At 40.4% G+C, this 14,526-nt stretch overlaps 1 protein-coding gene across 1 annotated transcript in view; it reads right to left on the reverse strand.

Moving 5' to 3' along the window:
• Positions 1-828: 828 nt before the first annotated feature.
• PARG (poly(ADP-ribose) glycohydrolase) overlaps positions 829-14,526 on the reverse strand; it is a 139,440-nt gene continuing 125,742 nt past the window's right edge. Inside the window, exons 18-19 of the mRNA XM_003801665.3 lie at positions 1,729-1,857; positions 829-1,091 (exon numbers count right to left, since the gene is read on the reverse strand). Of these exons, the coding sequence (XP_003801713.1) occupies positions 937-1,091; positions 1,729-1,857 (284 nt within the window). The 3' untranslated portion in view covers positions 829-936. The remainder of the gene's footprint in view (positions 1,092-1,728; positions 1,858-14,526) is intronic.

Genomic DNA, 14,526 nt, shown 5'->3' on the forward strand with positions numbered 1-14,526 from the left:
TGCAGTTTTTGACCAGGGCTGGGTTTGAACCCATGACCTGGGGTATATGGGGCCAGCACCCTACTCCTTGAGCCACAGGTGCCACCGAGTCTGTTTTCTTTACACCATATTGAGAAAACCCTCTTTTTATTTTATATTTCCCTCTCACCTTGGTCAGTTTCCAAAAACACTATCAATAAAAACTGACCAGAGGAAATAGATAGACAAACCATGACAGATAAAGGTGATGTCACAAAAGAATAGTTACTGGCTGGGTGCCGAGGCTCACGCCTGTAATCCCAGCTACACGGGAGGCTAAGGCCAGGAGTTCAAGATCAGCATGGACAACACAGCAAGATCATAACTCTTAAAAAACAAAACAAAACACTTCCTGGAAATTATTGTTTTAAATAAAAAGAAATTTTAATCTAGGAAGTTCACATTATATGACAAGGATGAAAAAAAACCAAATTCTTAATTTTCAAACTCCAAAAACCCAAATGATATAAGCATAACAAAAGGCTCACAGGTAGACCTTTATCAAACCCAGTTAAAGAGACCCCTGGATTTCTACTTCTTCTCTGGCATCACTGGCATCTGCTAGAGCAGACGTAATCTCAATAACATACAGGTGAAAAGAATGAGACCTGACAGCCAACCCACAATCTTTCATGGAATTTTACAAGAACTCTGATAGGCAAAAGAAAGAAAAATCAAAGAATGAAGACTGAAATAGAAGAAAATGAAACCAAAACATACCTAAGCCCACACAGATCAGGAGGGAAGAGGCTGAATGGTACAAACTGATAATCACATGTGAGGAAGGAGCGTATCCTTGACTACAAATGTGGATTATATACACATTTATATTAACTTAAATCAGTTCATATGTACACCTGAAAATTCAACCAGAACATCCCTGGTGAGAGGTGGGAGAAGGTCTATTCATTTGGCTCCTCAGGTCCCTGTCCTTTGCCCTGGCTGGTCAGTGGCCTCTGCATAGGACTCAGCAGCATGGTATATAAATGGATAAAGCTTGATGTCTGGTCCAGGGGTGGAACAGTTTTTGCATTCTTCATTGTAATATCGTAGCAACAGCTTATACACTTCTCCTGGAGAGTAAAAGACCAGACCAGTTTGCACATTAAGGTATGTAAATGGGAAAACCTTTCAAAGAACATTCCAGTTCTGTCTTAATCTAAATCATATGTTTGGATTTGGCTTTTGAAAATATAGTGTGAATTTCATATGCCTGAAAGCCTTTCCTACCATAAACCTAAACATTTTTACAAATTCTTTAGAGAAAGCACTTAGTCATAATTATAACAGGTTATACATGGCCCGTTATCCATGCAGTGCCTGGGGAGTTCACAGTAACCCCAGTTATATACATTCAGCTCTCCGGGAACAAACACGCTGGCATGTTCAGGCTTCTTAGGTCTGAACTTACCCTCTTTTATCTATTTTTTGTTGTTTTACACACACAAAAGTAAAATTGGACACTAACTCCAGATTCTAGCTTTACTTTTAGTAAGTTGACATGCTCATTCAAGATCACAGGTGAAACTGCCAGGGAAAAAAAAAAAAAAGACTGCAAATGCTGCCCTGCCAAGAGCTCTGTCTTCCCCTTTCAGAGCCAGGCTTTTGCTGCTTCTTACCCACTGTGATCCATCCAGATTTAGCAAATGTTCCCATTGGATAATGTATAATCCATCTAGATACTGAGTGTCAAGACTACCTCCTACTTACCAACAGTAAGTTTCCTTTCAGTGAGGAAAGTGTGCATGCTGTAAATGTCTCTCATCAATTCTGAGTCCCCAAAGGTGAAATAAACCACGTCTCGCTCGGCTGCAGCAGCTGCCAGTATCTGTATTAAGGCTGTAGCAAAGACAAAAGGCACAGCTATATTATGACACTTTCCCTCAAGATGCCTTTAGCTCTTTCCACCAGCTAACTCATAGCTGGTGCTCCATGGCTTCATCCTAGATTTAAGATTTATAAACCTAATGTACGTGTTATTAGAAATGGTGAATACAAGATGGACATACATCATCTAGTATGTGATTTTTCAGATATGCTACTGAGAATATCATTAAACTACAAAATTCCCACACAGGCATCTTTTCTGGACCACAAATAAAGGAGGGTGCATTTGGAGCAGCAAAGCAAGGCACCAACATGGTAGTTATATTTCCTTAATCTGGAAACAAATTGTTTTTGTTTTTGTTTTTTTTGAGACAGAGTCTCAAGCTGTTGCCCTAGGTAGCGTGCCGTGGTGTCACAGCTCATAGCAACCTCAAACTCTTGCGTTTAACTCTTGCCTCAGCCTCCCAAGTAGCTGGGACTACAGGTACCTGCCACGATGCCTGGCTATTTTGTTGTTGCAGTTGTCATTGTTGTTTGGCAGGCCCGACTGTGGATGGTGGATGGTGACCGTACTCTCTGGTGGATTTGAACCAGCCAGCTCCGGTATATGTGGCTGGTGCCCTAGCCACTGAGCTACAGACACTAAGCCTGAAAATAAAATTTTTATATTTGCTTGCTTGATTTAATCATTTTGTCTCATAATATAGTTGCTCATCTTCTGTATTGTAGGCAAATGTGGGAGGTTCCAATGCTCTCTTTAACCTCACAATAAGCAACTTCACCTGCATTCCTGTCTCTAACCAGTCACCAAAGCAAGAAGCTGATGTTACTGAAGACATTGGACAGTGACTCTTCAGTGTGTTGGAATGGGGAAACAACAGAGAGCCACTATTTCTGGAAATCAAAGTTACAAACCATTAAGACTAAACTGTATTTCTAAAAGTTACTTTATAATCTCAATAGACTGAATTTATTTTAAAAAACAAAATTTAACATAGTTATAATAAATGCCCTTTTGCTAGCTTTTTTTTTTTGAGACAGAGCCTCAAGCTGTCACCCTGGGTAGAGTGCTGTGGCATCACAGCTCACAGCAACCTCCAACTCCTGGGCTCAAGTGAGTCTCCTGCCTCAGCCTCCCAAGTAGCTGGGACCACAGGCGCCCGCCACACGCCCAGCTAGTTTTTGGTTGCAGCCGTCATTGTTGTTTTTGGTGGGCCCGGGCTGGATTCGAACCTGTCACCTTAGTTGTATTTGGCTGGCACCTTAGACAATTGAGCCACAGGCACCGAGCCCCCTTTTGTTAGTTATGTTATCTTTTATTTCATAAAAGAGAAGGTAGAAATCAATTAAAAACATTATAGAGGACATCTTTTAATAGTTTTGCTTTCTGAAAGCATGTTAATATTCTACATATTTAAAAAATAAAATTTAGGCTGGGCATGGTGCCTCACGCCCTTTATCCTAGCACCCTGGGAGGTTGAGGCAGGTGGATTGCCTGAGCTCAGGAGTTTGAGACCAGCCCGCCCAAGAGTGAGATCCCATTTCTAAAAACAGCCAGGCACTGTGGTGGGTGCCTATAGTCCTAGCTACATGGGAGGCTGACATGAGTGCAAGAGTTTGAGGCTGCTGTGAGCTGTGATACAACAACACTCTTCTGAGGGCGATGAAGTGACGCTCTGTCTCAAACAAAAACAACAAAAATTAAGACAGTAAGAATGGGAATGGGGGCCAGGCGTGATGATTCATGCCTGTAATCCTAGCACTCTGGAAGGCCAAGGTGGGTGGACTGCAGGAGTCTGAGACCAGCTTGAGTAAGAGTGAGACCCCATCTCTACTAAAAGTAGAAAAACTACCCAGGCATTGTGGTGGACACCTGAAGTTCCAGCTGCTCAGGAGGCTGAGGCAAGAGGGTTGCATAAGCTCAAGAGTTTGAGGTTGCTGTGAGCTATGAGGTTGCCAAGGCACTCTAGCCTGGGCAACAGAGTGTCTCAACAAAAGAAAAAGAAAATAACAGCAGGAATGGGAATGGGTAGGCACCTACAACTGAAAGCAAACTAAAACAAATTAGACCAATTTTAGTTCAAATGAATAACATAACTACACTGAAGGGAAAGGAAGAAGAAAGAAATTTAACCAAAGTAACATATGAACATGGTATTTGACTACCCTTAGGCTAGAAGGAAAAAACTGCAAACAAATTCCCAGCTCTTTTTATAATACTAGGCTCGCTTACCACAGTAGTACAGGTGAAACAGCTCTGAAACTACTTTTAAAGACATTAGAAAGACTGAATGAATAAATGTGTTGATGGGGCAGGGAGCTGGACTTTTCACTATGGAAGAAAGGACATGTGAGCACAGAATGAGGGAAGACAAAAAGAACTCCAGAGGATGGACTGAAATGGAAGGCACTGGGGTATGATGTCTAAAATACACATATTTGCACTTGACTGTATGTTTATATATGCATTTCCTAGTTCTGTCTGCTAAAAGGGTCAAAACCAGACACCAGACACCAGAGTAGCAATGAGCACACTTAGCAAATATCCTCTACCCTAAAAAGAACTAGAATCCTTGGGGCAATGTCTGCTTCCATGGTTTGGACAAGAAAGCTGAAAGATGAGTTCAGGAGAGCTCTTGCAGGGACTGCTGGAACAGGAACAAACTTTCGTTGCAACCACTGTGGATCATGCAAGAGTCATTAACAAATGTTAAATCCAGCAGAAATTTTGTCTTAAAGCATCTTCTCACAGCTTATTAGTCACAGAGAGAAAAAAACCTCAATTACTACGCAATGGAGAAATTAAGATCACCAACAGCATCACATGGCCATCAAGTGCCACTAGACCAGCGGCTCTCAACCTGTGGGTTGCAAACCACAGGAACTGTACTAAAGGGCCACGGCATTAGGAAGGTTGAGAACCACTGCACTAGACAGTACCACCAAAACAGTGTTCTAACCAAAGATGTGTAACCTCAACCTCATGATGAAGAAAGAGCAGATAAACTCAAAGACAGCTGTATTCTTCATCAGGTCAATGCCACAGAAGACAGAGAAAGAATGTGGAAATATTTCAGATTCAGAAAGAGGCTAAAAAACATGATAGCTAAATGCAATACCTGACCCTGGACCCTATGCTGGAAGGGAAAAGGCTAGAAAGGGTTTTTTTAGGTCATCTGACAAAACTGGAATATAGTTAAAGAGTAGATTAAAAATACCAATGCACATATATAAATTTAGTAACTAATATATTTATGTAAGATAATTTTTTCTTAGAAAATACACATTGAAGTATTTAGGAAGAAATAAAAAACATGCTCAAATGATTCAGAAAATAACTGTGCATGTATGCATAAATACATATGGATACATACAGGTATGTATTTTTATTTTTGTAAATTTGAAGTTATTTTTAAATAGAAAGTTTAAAAAATTATATAAGAAGAAAAATCTTTAAGTTGAACCAATAAAATTTGATATAGTTGAGTATTATGCAGATTTGGGAAAGAATCTCTGATGCAATAATACACATAAGATTCTAAAATACCGAAGTATGTTCTAATTTCCAAACAAATATTTGTTGAGTATCTACAACATGGAAGGTGCCATGTCTATGCCTCATTAATCTCAAAAGTGTTGAAAGTAATTAACTTCAAAATAGAGATAAGTTTTAATTAAAACTGCTCAACCAATTTATGCATACATTAAAGCTTCAGTACACTCAACTTTAAAGGTTCCTAATTATCCTAAACTACATGTAAGAATGTGGAAACTAATGAATCAACATCTTTCTCCGCTAAGAAGTATCATTTCTTACCTCTTAGTGAGAATGAAAATTTGGCTTTAAATATTTCCTACTCAAAAAAGAAGGCCAGGTGCAGTGGCTCGCACCTGTAATCCTAGCACTCTGGGAGGCTGAGGTGGGTGGATTGCCTGAGCTCATGGGGTTGAGACCAGCCTGAGTAAGAGGGAGACCCTGTCTCTATAAATAGCCCAGTGTTTTAGCGGGCACCTGTAGTCCCAACTACTTGGGAGACTGAGGCAAGAGGATCACTTAAGCCCAAGAGTTTGAGGTTGCTGTGAGCTGTGATGCCACAGCACTCTACCGAGGGTGACAAAGTGAAACTATTTTAAAAAAAAAGATAGAGACCCAAAGAACCAAAGAAGAGACTTTTTAGTCCTATTTCCTGCTAGATCCCCAGTCATTTGCCATTTGTGGAAGTGAAATATTAATAAAAACATTTAACATTCATCTCTTTACAGAATTTATTTTAACAATGCTCCACAGGCCATTTTAGAGCTGGGCACAGTTCTTAGAGCTAAGCTCCACAGAACTATCCCAAAGAGGCTGGATCCTAATAGCAGAAAAATAAAAAAGTAAAATCAATGCATATCACTTTCTTCATTTTCCACTCATTTCTGCTTGAGTGCGTGTTAGGCAGTTGGGAGTCAACCAAGTTCAGTCCTCACCCTTGTGCTAGCAATCTAGCTCTGTCTCTTTAGCCGATCACTTACTCTCATGGCCTTATTTTTCTCACCCTATACAATGAAGTCATAAGATGATCCTAAAGACTTTTTCAGAATTCCATAATCACTGTTACAAGTGTTTTTGCTGCACAGGATGCTAGACTATAACTACATAAATGAAGTTTCCAGGAAGATAATCGTTTTCTTTTTTTCTTTTGAGACAGTCTCACTATGACACCACCAGTAGAGTGTCATGGCATTACAGATCATAACAACCTCAAACTCTTGGGCTTAAGTGATCCTCTTGCCTCAGCCTCCCAAGTAGCTGGTACTACAGGCATCTGCCACCAACAGCCAGCTATTTTTATGTTGTAGTTGTCATTGTTGTTTAGCTGGCCTGGGCCAGGTTCAAACTCGCTGCCCTAGCACCGTAATCCCTGCGCTATGGGCACTAAGCCCAGAAAGATAATCTTTTTTTTTTTTTTGAGACAGAGCTTCAAGCTGCCACCCTGGGTAGAGTGAAATGACATCACAGCTCACAGCAACCTCCAACTCCTGGGCTCAAGCGAGTCTCCTGCCTCCGCCTCCCAAGTAGCTGGGACCACAGGTGCCTGCCACAACGCCTAGCTATTTTTTGGTTGCAGCTGTCATTGTTGTTTGGCGGCCTGGGCTGGATTCAAATCCACAGCTCAGGTGTTTGTGGCCGGTGCCTTAGCCACTTGAGCCACAGGTGCTGAGCCCAGAAAGATAATCTTGATCCTAGATAAGTAATCACTGACAAAGGATTATTTTAAGTAGCACTGTCTTTAGACCTTATTGTCTACAACATTAAGCTCTATGCAAATCTAGAGAACTATGCTTCATGATTTAAGTGAACTCCCTTGAATCAAGAGTTAGATGAGAATAAATCACAAATCTATTAAAATGTGTGGACTGATTCCAAGTTTGACATAAAAGTGTCAAATTCTAGCTTCCTGCACAACTAGATGCCAAATAATCACTTAAATTAACCTGCAGGGAGCTTGGTTTTAATTTTCTTTTTGGCACTGATGTTAAGCTATGAAGAGAAAATACAAATAAATATGATCACATAAAAAAATCACAGCATCCTGTTGCAACAAATGGACCAAGCAAAACATGGGTGAAGTGATAGATACTCATACCACAGGTAGGTTGTGAAGCCACTGGCATGTAATATTGTACCAACTGCTAACACTAAGCCCTGGAATCTTTATAAGCACTAAATTACCATTCTGTACAAAAAGTGCACAAGGTAAGTATCAGTATTTGCTCCATTTTTAAAATAAATTTAGGCACCCAAAGATTAAGTAACGTGTCCCAGGTCACAAAGTCAGAAAGTGATAGAGCTAAGTAAGACTGGAGCCCTGATTCCAGGACTCAGGCCTCCACCTGCTCTGCTTCCTGCTGCTATGCCAAGTTACTCTGCTAGGCTCCAAGCCACCTTACTGCATGCCAGCCAGAAGACTGTCCTTAAATCCTTTATTTACCTTATTTAAATGCACGCTGGCAAGGATACTAAAATAGTACAGATAGAAAAATACTACTTGTATCCTTCTAGTGAAACTCAAGGTCTACTGTAAGCTCTCATGCCCCCAGTACCCTAAAAAGTTCAAATGCTGTTCACCAGTCCCAAAAGCAATTAATTCCTTGTTTCAACCACATAGTACTCTTTTAGGACAGCTCTTCTTCTCTAATTGGTCTTGTCCTCTGCCTACTGTTCTGAATCTTGACACCCCCATCCTCACACCTACTACAGATGTTAACTAAGGGTTCATCCTTGGTCCTCTCACTTGCTTTAAATACACTCTCTCTTCTATTCAACCACTACCTCTAGAATGGCAACCCCCAAATCTAGATCCAGATCCATACCTTGCAGCCAATACAGATTAAATAGCAAAAGTGCAGAAAATGTCTGCAATCTTAGTTTGAACCTTGTACTGTCACTTGCTATCTGTGTGAATTCTTAATTACTAATTACTCACCTCCCTATGCCTCAATCCCCTTACCTTTAAAAACAAAAAAGAAAACCTATCTTATATAGTTTGTTGTATGCTAATACAGGTAAAGAATGTACTTAGTATAATTCTCGGAACACAGAATGCACCCAATATGTTCTCAACTGGTAATAATAACAATAATAATACTAATGAACATATATTAGTGTTTGAGGAAGATGGGGATAAGTCTGAAAGTTGGTTCTGGCACTTACTAGCTGTCTCTCTTTAGATAGGTTTATTAACCTGTCTATGAACACTGGTTTCTCATTCTTTAAAATGGGGCTATAGGCTCAGCGCCTATAGCACAGTGCTTATGGCACTAGCCACATACACCGAGGCTGTCAGGTTCAAAACCAGCCCAGGCCAGCTAAAAACAACAACAATGACAATTGCAACAAAAAGTAGCTGGGCGTTGTGACGAGTGCCTATAGTCCTAGCTACTGGGAGGCTGAGGCAAGATAATTGCTTAAGCCCAGGAGTTTGAGGTTGCTATAAGCTGTGACACCACGGCACTCTACCAAGGGCAACATACCGAGACTCTGTCTTAGAAAAATAAATAAATAAATAAATAAATAAAATAAAGTAAATTGAGGCTGCAAATTAAAGGGTAACTGTGTAAGCTGTAGGAGAAAGCAGGCATTCTTTCTTTCTTTTTGATACTGCTTGCAGTATCTGAAATGCTTGCAACAAGAATTATTTCCAATTGTAAATTTGTTTTTGGATTTTGGAATATCTGCACTACCAGTTAAACATTCCAAATTCAAAAGCTGAAATCTGAAATGTTCCAATTAGGATTTCTTTTGAGCATCACATTGGTGCTCAAAGTTTTACCTTTTGGAGCATTTTGAAATTTGGATTTGGGATGCTCAACCTGTAAGAAACAGTCACCTGCTCCAGACACCTTTGCATGGAACACACATTACCATACAAGACCCCATTTTAAGCAATGGAACCATAAAAAAGGACAACACAGAAATGTTAAGGAAGGAATATTCTTACTCAAGCAGGGTTGGGAGAGAAATAGAGCATGTGATCTGCTATGGCAGGAGAAAGCAAAGTGGAAAGGAGCCTGTGGTAGACAAATTGAGGTGGCCTGGCCCTGAGTTGTACTCTTCTACCTGGCCTTTTCTATTAACAACCCCCCCCCCCCACGTAACCACACCTCCCACAGAACCCAGAGGGCTAGGCCAAGCCAACAACATCATGGTAGAAAATGACTTATCAGCACTGTCCAGATTCCAACCTTCCCTAGATTAATGGCTTTCTGAAGTTTAGCTATTTTGATTTGAAAACAGCAAAATAATTAGTGATGACATTATTTAGGTTTGCTATAAATGAACATAACGTCTGAAAGAAAATACATTTATAAAAAGTTTATCTCAGAAACATTTCACTCAATATAAATATGTCATGGGAATCAGCTGGAAATCCTCTTAATCCCATTAAGGGGCTGTGTCTAGTGTTTATCTCCTTGACTATAATAATTTGCTCATAAGGAAGTGATCCAAGTTGGCAAGTTGGTCCTATTATGGTATTCCTTCTTTGCTCTTGGGTCACTCAACTGCAGGGGTGGTGGTGGTTGTATTTTTTTTTTTTTTGAGACAGCCTTCTATGTTGCCCCCAGTAGAGTGCTGTGGGGTCACAGCTCATAGCAACCTCAAACTCTTTGGCTTAAGTGATTCTCTTGCCTCAGCCTCCCACGTAGCTGAGATTACAGACATCTGCCACAACTTCTGGCTATTTTTTTGTTGTTGTTATCATTGTTGTTTAGCAGGTCCTGCCTGGGTTCGAACCCACCAGCTCCAGTGCATGTGGCCAGCACCCTAACTACTGAGCTATGGGTGCCAAGCTGTTTGTTTTGGTCTCACTCTATTGCCTAGGTTGGAATGTAGTGGCACAACCATACAATAGCTCACTGGCAGCCTCAAACTCCTGGGCTCAATTGATCCTCCTGCTCAGCCTCCTGAGTAGCTAGGACTACAGGCACATGACCATCAGACCTGGCTAATCTTTTAAGTTTTTGTGGAGATGGTATCTCGCTTGTGGCCCAGGCTGGTCTCAAACTCCTAGCCTCAAGTGATCCTCCCACCTGGGCCTCCCAAAGTGCTGGGATTACTGGTTGAGCCACCATGCCTGGCAACTGCAGTATTCTAAGTCTGGAACTATTTGGTTCCTATGATGGAAACAAGAGAACAAGGTGGTCATACTGAGAGAAAAAGGAAGGAGAACTAACACACACACTGAACAGAGGGAACACCTGATTTTAGGATCTACCTATCCCTCAGGCCAACTCTACCTTTGCCTTCCTCAGACACACCAAGGAACAATCCCCTTGTAGGTATGTGTCTCTTTCAACTGAAAAAAAACCTAATGCAGAACTTTCAGGAGGATGAGGGGGATCTTTCTGGACTAGTGGCCACTGGAATAGACTCTTATAGGAAGAGAAGGAATTAGCAGGGCACAGATGGAAGACTACCAAGACTGTGCAAAGTCCAAGATTAATGAAAGGCACATAGAGACTGCTGAATAAATCTGTTAAACAGAAATTCACTGAGCATGTTTTACTTGCAAGTCACTGCTAGGTACTGAAGGTATGGAATGAAGATAGAAAAGGGAATACGAGAAAATGTGCATGATACTTTTAAACCGTGGTGAATGGGCAATGGCATACTCTTTTACAGGTAACACTCTGGAGATGCTAAAAAAAGAAGCACCAAAGAAAATGTAAGGAGAAACTGTCAAGAACACATAAAGAAGAACTTTAAAGTGCCACTTAGTTCCCTCACAAAGTAAGCAGATCAACTCAGAAAAGTAAGAATGATCTAATAGGTACGGAATCTTACAGGAAAAGAGTACGTTCCATACACAGAAATACCTTTTTAGTGCTAATCTTTCTGTAGTAACTGCTCTCTTGCTTCTATCAGGTTATCTCTTGTGACTATGGTAGGTCACAAAAAGTAGTTAAAAAAACTCCAAAGTATTATATATATATTGATTAAAATGTAAAAAAATTAGAGATAAGAGATAAAATAAGCAATTTTAAAAAATTTACCGTTTAAAAAATGTTAGATTATGTACTAAACAATTTCATAAGTGCCTAAGGCCAGGTGATATACTTGAGGTAGGTCCCCACCAAACAAATTCTGCTGAGATGAGATGTAGAAAGCTTAAAAAACGGCTCAGCACCCATAGCTTAGTGAGTAGGGCACTGGCCACATACACTGGGGCTGGTGCGTTTGAGTCTGGTCCCAGGCTGCTAAAAACAACAATGATGACGGCAACAAAACAACAGCTAGGCATTGTGGCAGGCGCCTGTAGTCCCAGCTACTTGGGAGGCCTAGGCAAGAGAATTGCTTAAGCCCAAGCATTTGAGGTTGCTGTGAGCTGTGATGCCACAGCACCCTCTGCTGAGGGTGACATGAGACTCTGTCTCAACAAAACAAAACAAAACAAAAAAAAGTTATTTCCACCCTACCAATGAGGAAAGGCCGAATACTGTAATCTATAACTTTTCCTGCGTCTGCCAGAGTTGAGTTTGTAAGGCAACTAAAGTGTCACAAGCACCTCCAAGGAGATGAAATATATGAACTGTCTGCCCTTTGAAAGGGGACGGGAAGAAGATGTAGCTACCATACAAATGAGTAATAAGTCAGCTAAAACTTTAAAAAAATGTTAAAAGTCAACTGTGGATTAGGGGGTCACTTTAGAATCATGAGGAGCAGTACAAATAAGCAGAGTTCACATTCACTCAAAAGTGCTTTCCCTTGGGCCTAAAGAGGATGCTCAGCAAGACAGGAGCCAGGCAGGAGAACAGAGAGAACTCCACTGGCTGCTGCCGGAGCCAGGTACGAACCCACTCCACCTCCCCCTGCTCCTTTTGTAACTACCCTCTGGCTCCTAGGGTCACTGGTTGCTTGGGGAAGAAAGTTATTAATAAATGTCTGTTGAATAAAACATGAAAATGTTCTCTTAATAGTTGTCATAATAATGTTCAATTAAGGTAGTTAAAAACTAAATTGTAGTGAGCTGCAAAACTCATGTATAAGGCAAAAAGCATATTAAAAAATATTTCATCTTCTTTCTTAAAGAGACAGGGCCTTGCTATGTTGCCCAGGTTGGCCTCACACTGCTGGGTCCAAGTGATCCTCCTGCCTCAGCCTCCAGTTTAGCCCTATTTCTAATAAAAGAAATACAAGGTTTTATACATGCTCATATCTCCACTCCACAAAAAAATTTTGGTAAGATTTTTGATACAAAAACATTATATGATCACAATAGGAAAACATAAATTAAAAAGAAAATAACTTATCACCCACTTAGAGACAACCATATTTAATCTTAATACATGAACAGAGAACCATAGAGAACCTCAAATTTGTATGACATTTTATACTCATAATTTAATTTTTAAAATGGTTTAAACGAGGTCTGACAATTAAGTTCACAAACTTGCCATGGTGCGCTTACACTGGCAGCACCATTCACACAACTCAGTAAGGTTTATATCAGTGACTCGTGGTTGTACAGCTGTCTTTGTGTTGCCATGTGGCAATGTCTTGCTGAGTGGCACTCATTATTGTGTTCTGTGTGCTGACGTGAAAATGTTGGAGCTTGAATTAGAGCAATGAACAAACATTAAATTCCTTATCAAAGCTGCCAACAGTGGTAGTGCAATCAGGGACATGTTAGTTCAAGTTGATGGGGACAATGCCATGAAGAAAACAGCAGTGTACAAATGGATTAAATGTTTTTGTGAGGGGAGAGAAAGCATCACCAATGAAGAAAATAAGGGTGGCCAGTAAGGGGCAGAACTGACAACACATTAACAAAATTCCAAGGGGGAGGGTGGGAAGGTTGGGGAAAAAATTCTTCTAAATGTTGGTTAAAACCAACAGCAGACTATGAGAAACAAGGCAGACTAAGTAAACATCAAAAGAAAAACAGTAAGATTTTAACTGAAAACCTTGGCATGAGAAAGGTGTGGCTCCTGCATCATGACAATGACCAGCTCATACAGCACTGTCTCCGAGGGAGTTTTCCACCAGTAAGCAAATAACTATATTGGAATACTCTTCCTATTCATCTGACCTCGCACCCAGTGACTTTTTTTTATACCCAAAGATAAAGGAAATATTAAAAGGAAGACATTTTGAACACATTCAGGATATCAAGAGTCATACAATAGCCATTCCAGAAAAAGAATACTAAAATTGCTTTGAAGGCAGGGCATGGTGCCCACGCCTATAATCCCAGCACTCTGGGAGGCCAAGGTAGGTGGACGGCTTGAGATCAGGAGTTCAAGACCAGCCTGAGCAAGAGACCCCTGTCTCTACTAAAAATAGAAAAACTAGCCAGGCATCACGGAAGGCCCCTGTAGTTCCACCTACTCAGGAGGCTGAGGCAAGGACTGCTTGAGCCCAGAAGTTTGAGGTTGCTGTGAGGTATGACACCACCGCATCTACCCAGGACAACAGAGTAAGACTCTGTCTCAAAAATAGAATAAAATAAATTTTAAAAAAAATTGCTTTGAAGGGTAGACTAGGTGCTGATGTTGATATATAGCTTCCCAAGGGGTGCTTTCAAGGTGACTGTAGTGATATTCAACAATGAAGTATGCAGCACTTTTTCTAGGATAAGTTTGAGAACTTTAACTATCAGACCTCATATGCCCTATACCATGTGTCTCTCTATGTTTGGTAATATTCCAAAAACATCTTTCCATGTCAAGAGATTTATTTCTGCAATGGTTTTTTAGTAGCTGCATAATATTTCATTACATAGATGTGTCATAATTTCTTTCTTTTCAAAATCCCAGTTTTAATATCCAATTCCCCTCTGAAGGACACCAACTATTTCTAATTTTTTTTAAAGATTATTTAAGCTAACAAAGGGGAGGGGATATCAAAATGTCGTTTCAAAGTTTAAATTTCAATAATGAAGAGAATTATATTTGGAAATCACTGAATAGCACACCTGACAGTCATCAGAGTAAGCAAAAGTAGTCTGAGAGAAAGGCTTTCAAGCTGGGGGTGGTGGTGGGAAGAGAAACGAAGTGAACACATTCACAAAGCTTTCCAAGTTGTCCATCACAAATGACCGTGGCTTACGGCAGACCTGGTTTCTGGATTGATGACATGAATCTAGCCATTCATTTTACTTAAGTGAAAAACAGAAAAAACATGTCTGTCATAAGATC

Source organism: Otolemur garnettii, unplaced genomic scaffold, assembly GCF_000181295.1.
Source record: "Otolemur garnettii isolate 467f Iridium unplaced genomic scaffold, OtoGar3 scaffold00217, whole genome shotgun sequence".
Taxonomy (NCBI): Eukaryota; Metazoa; Chordata; class Mammalia; order Primates; family Galagidae; genus Otolemur; species Otolemur garnettii.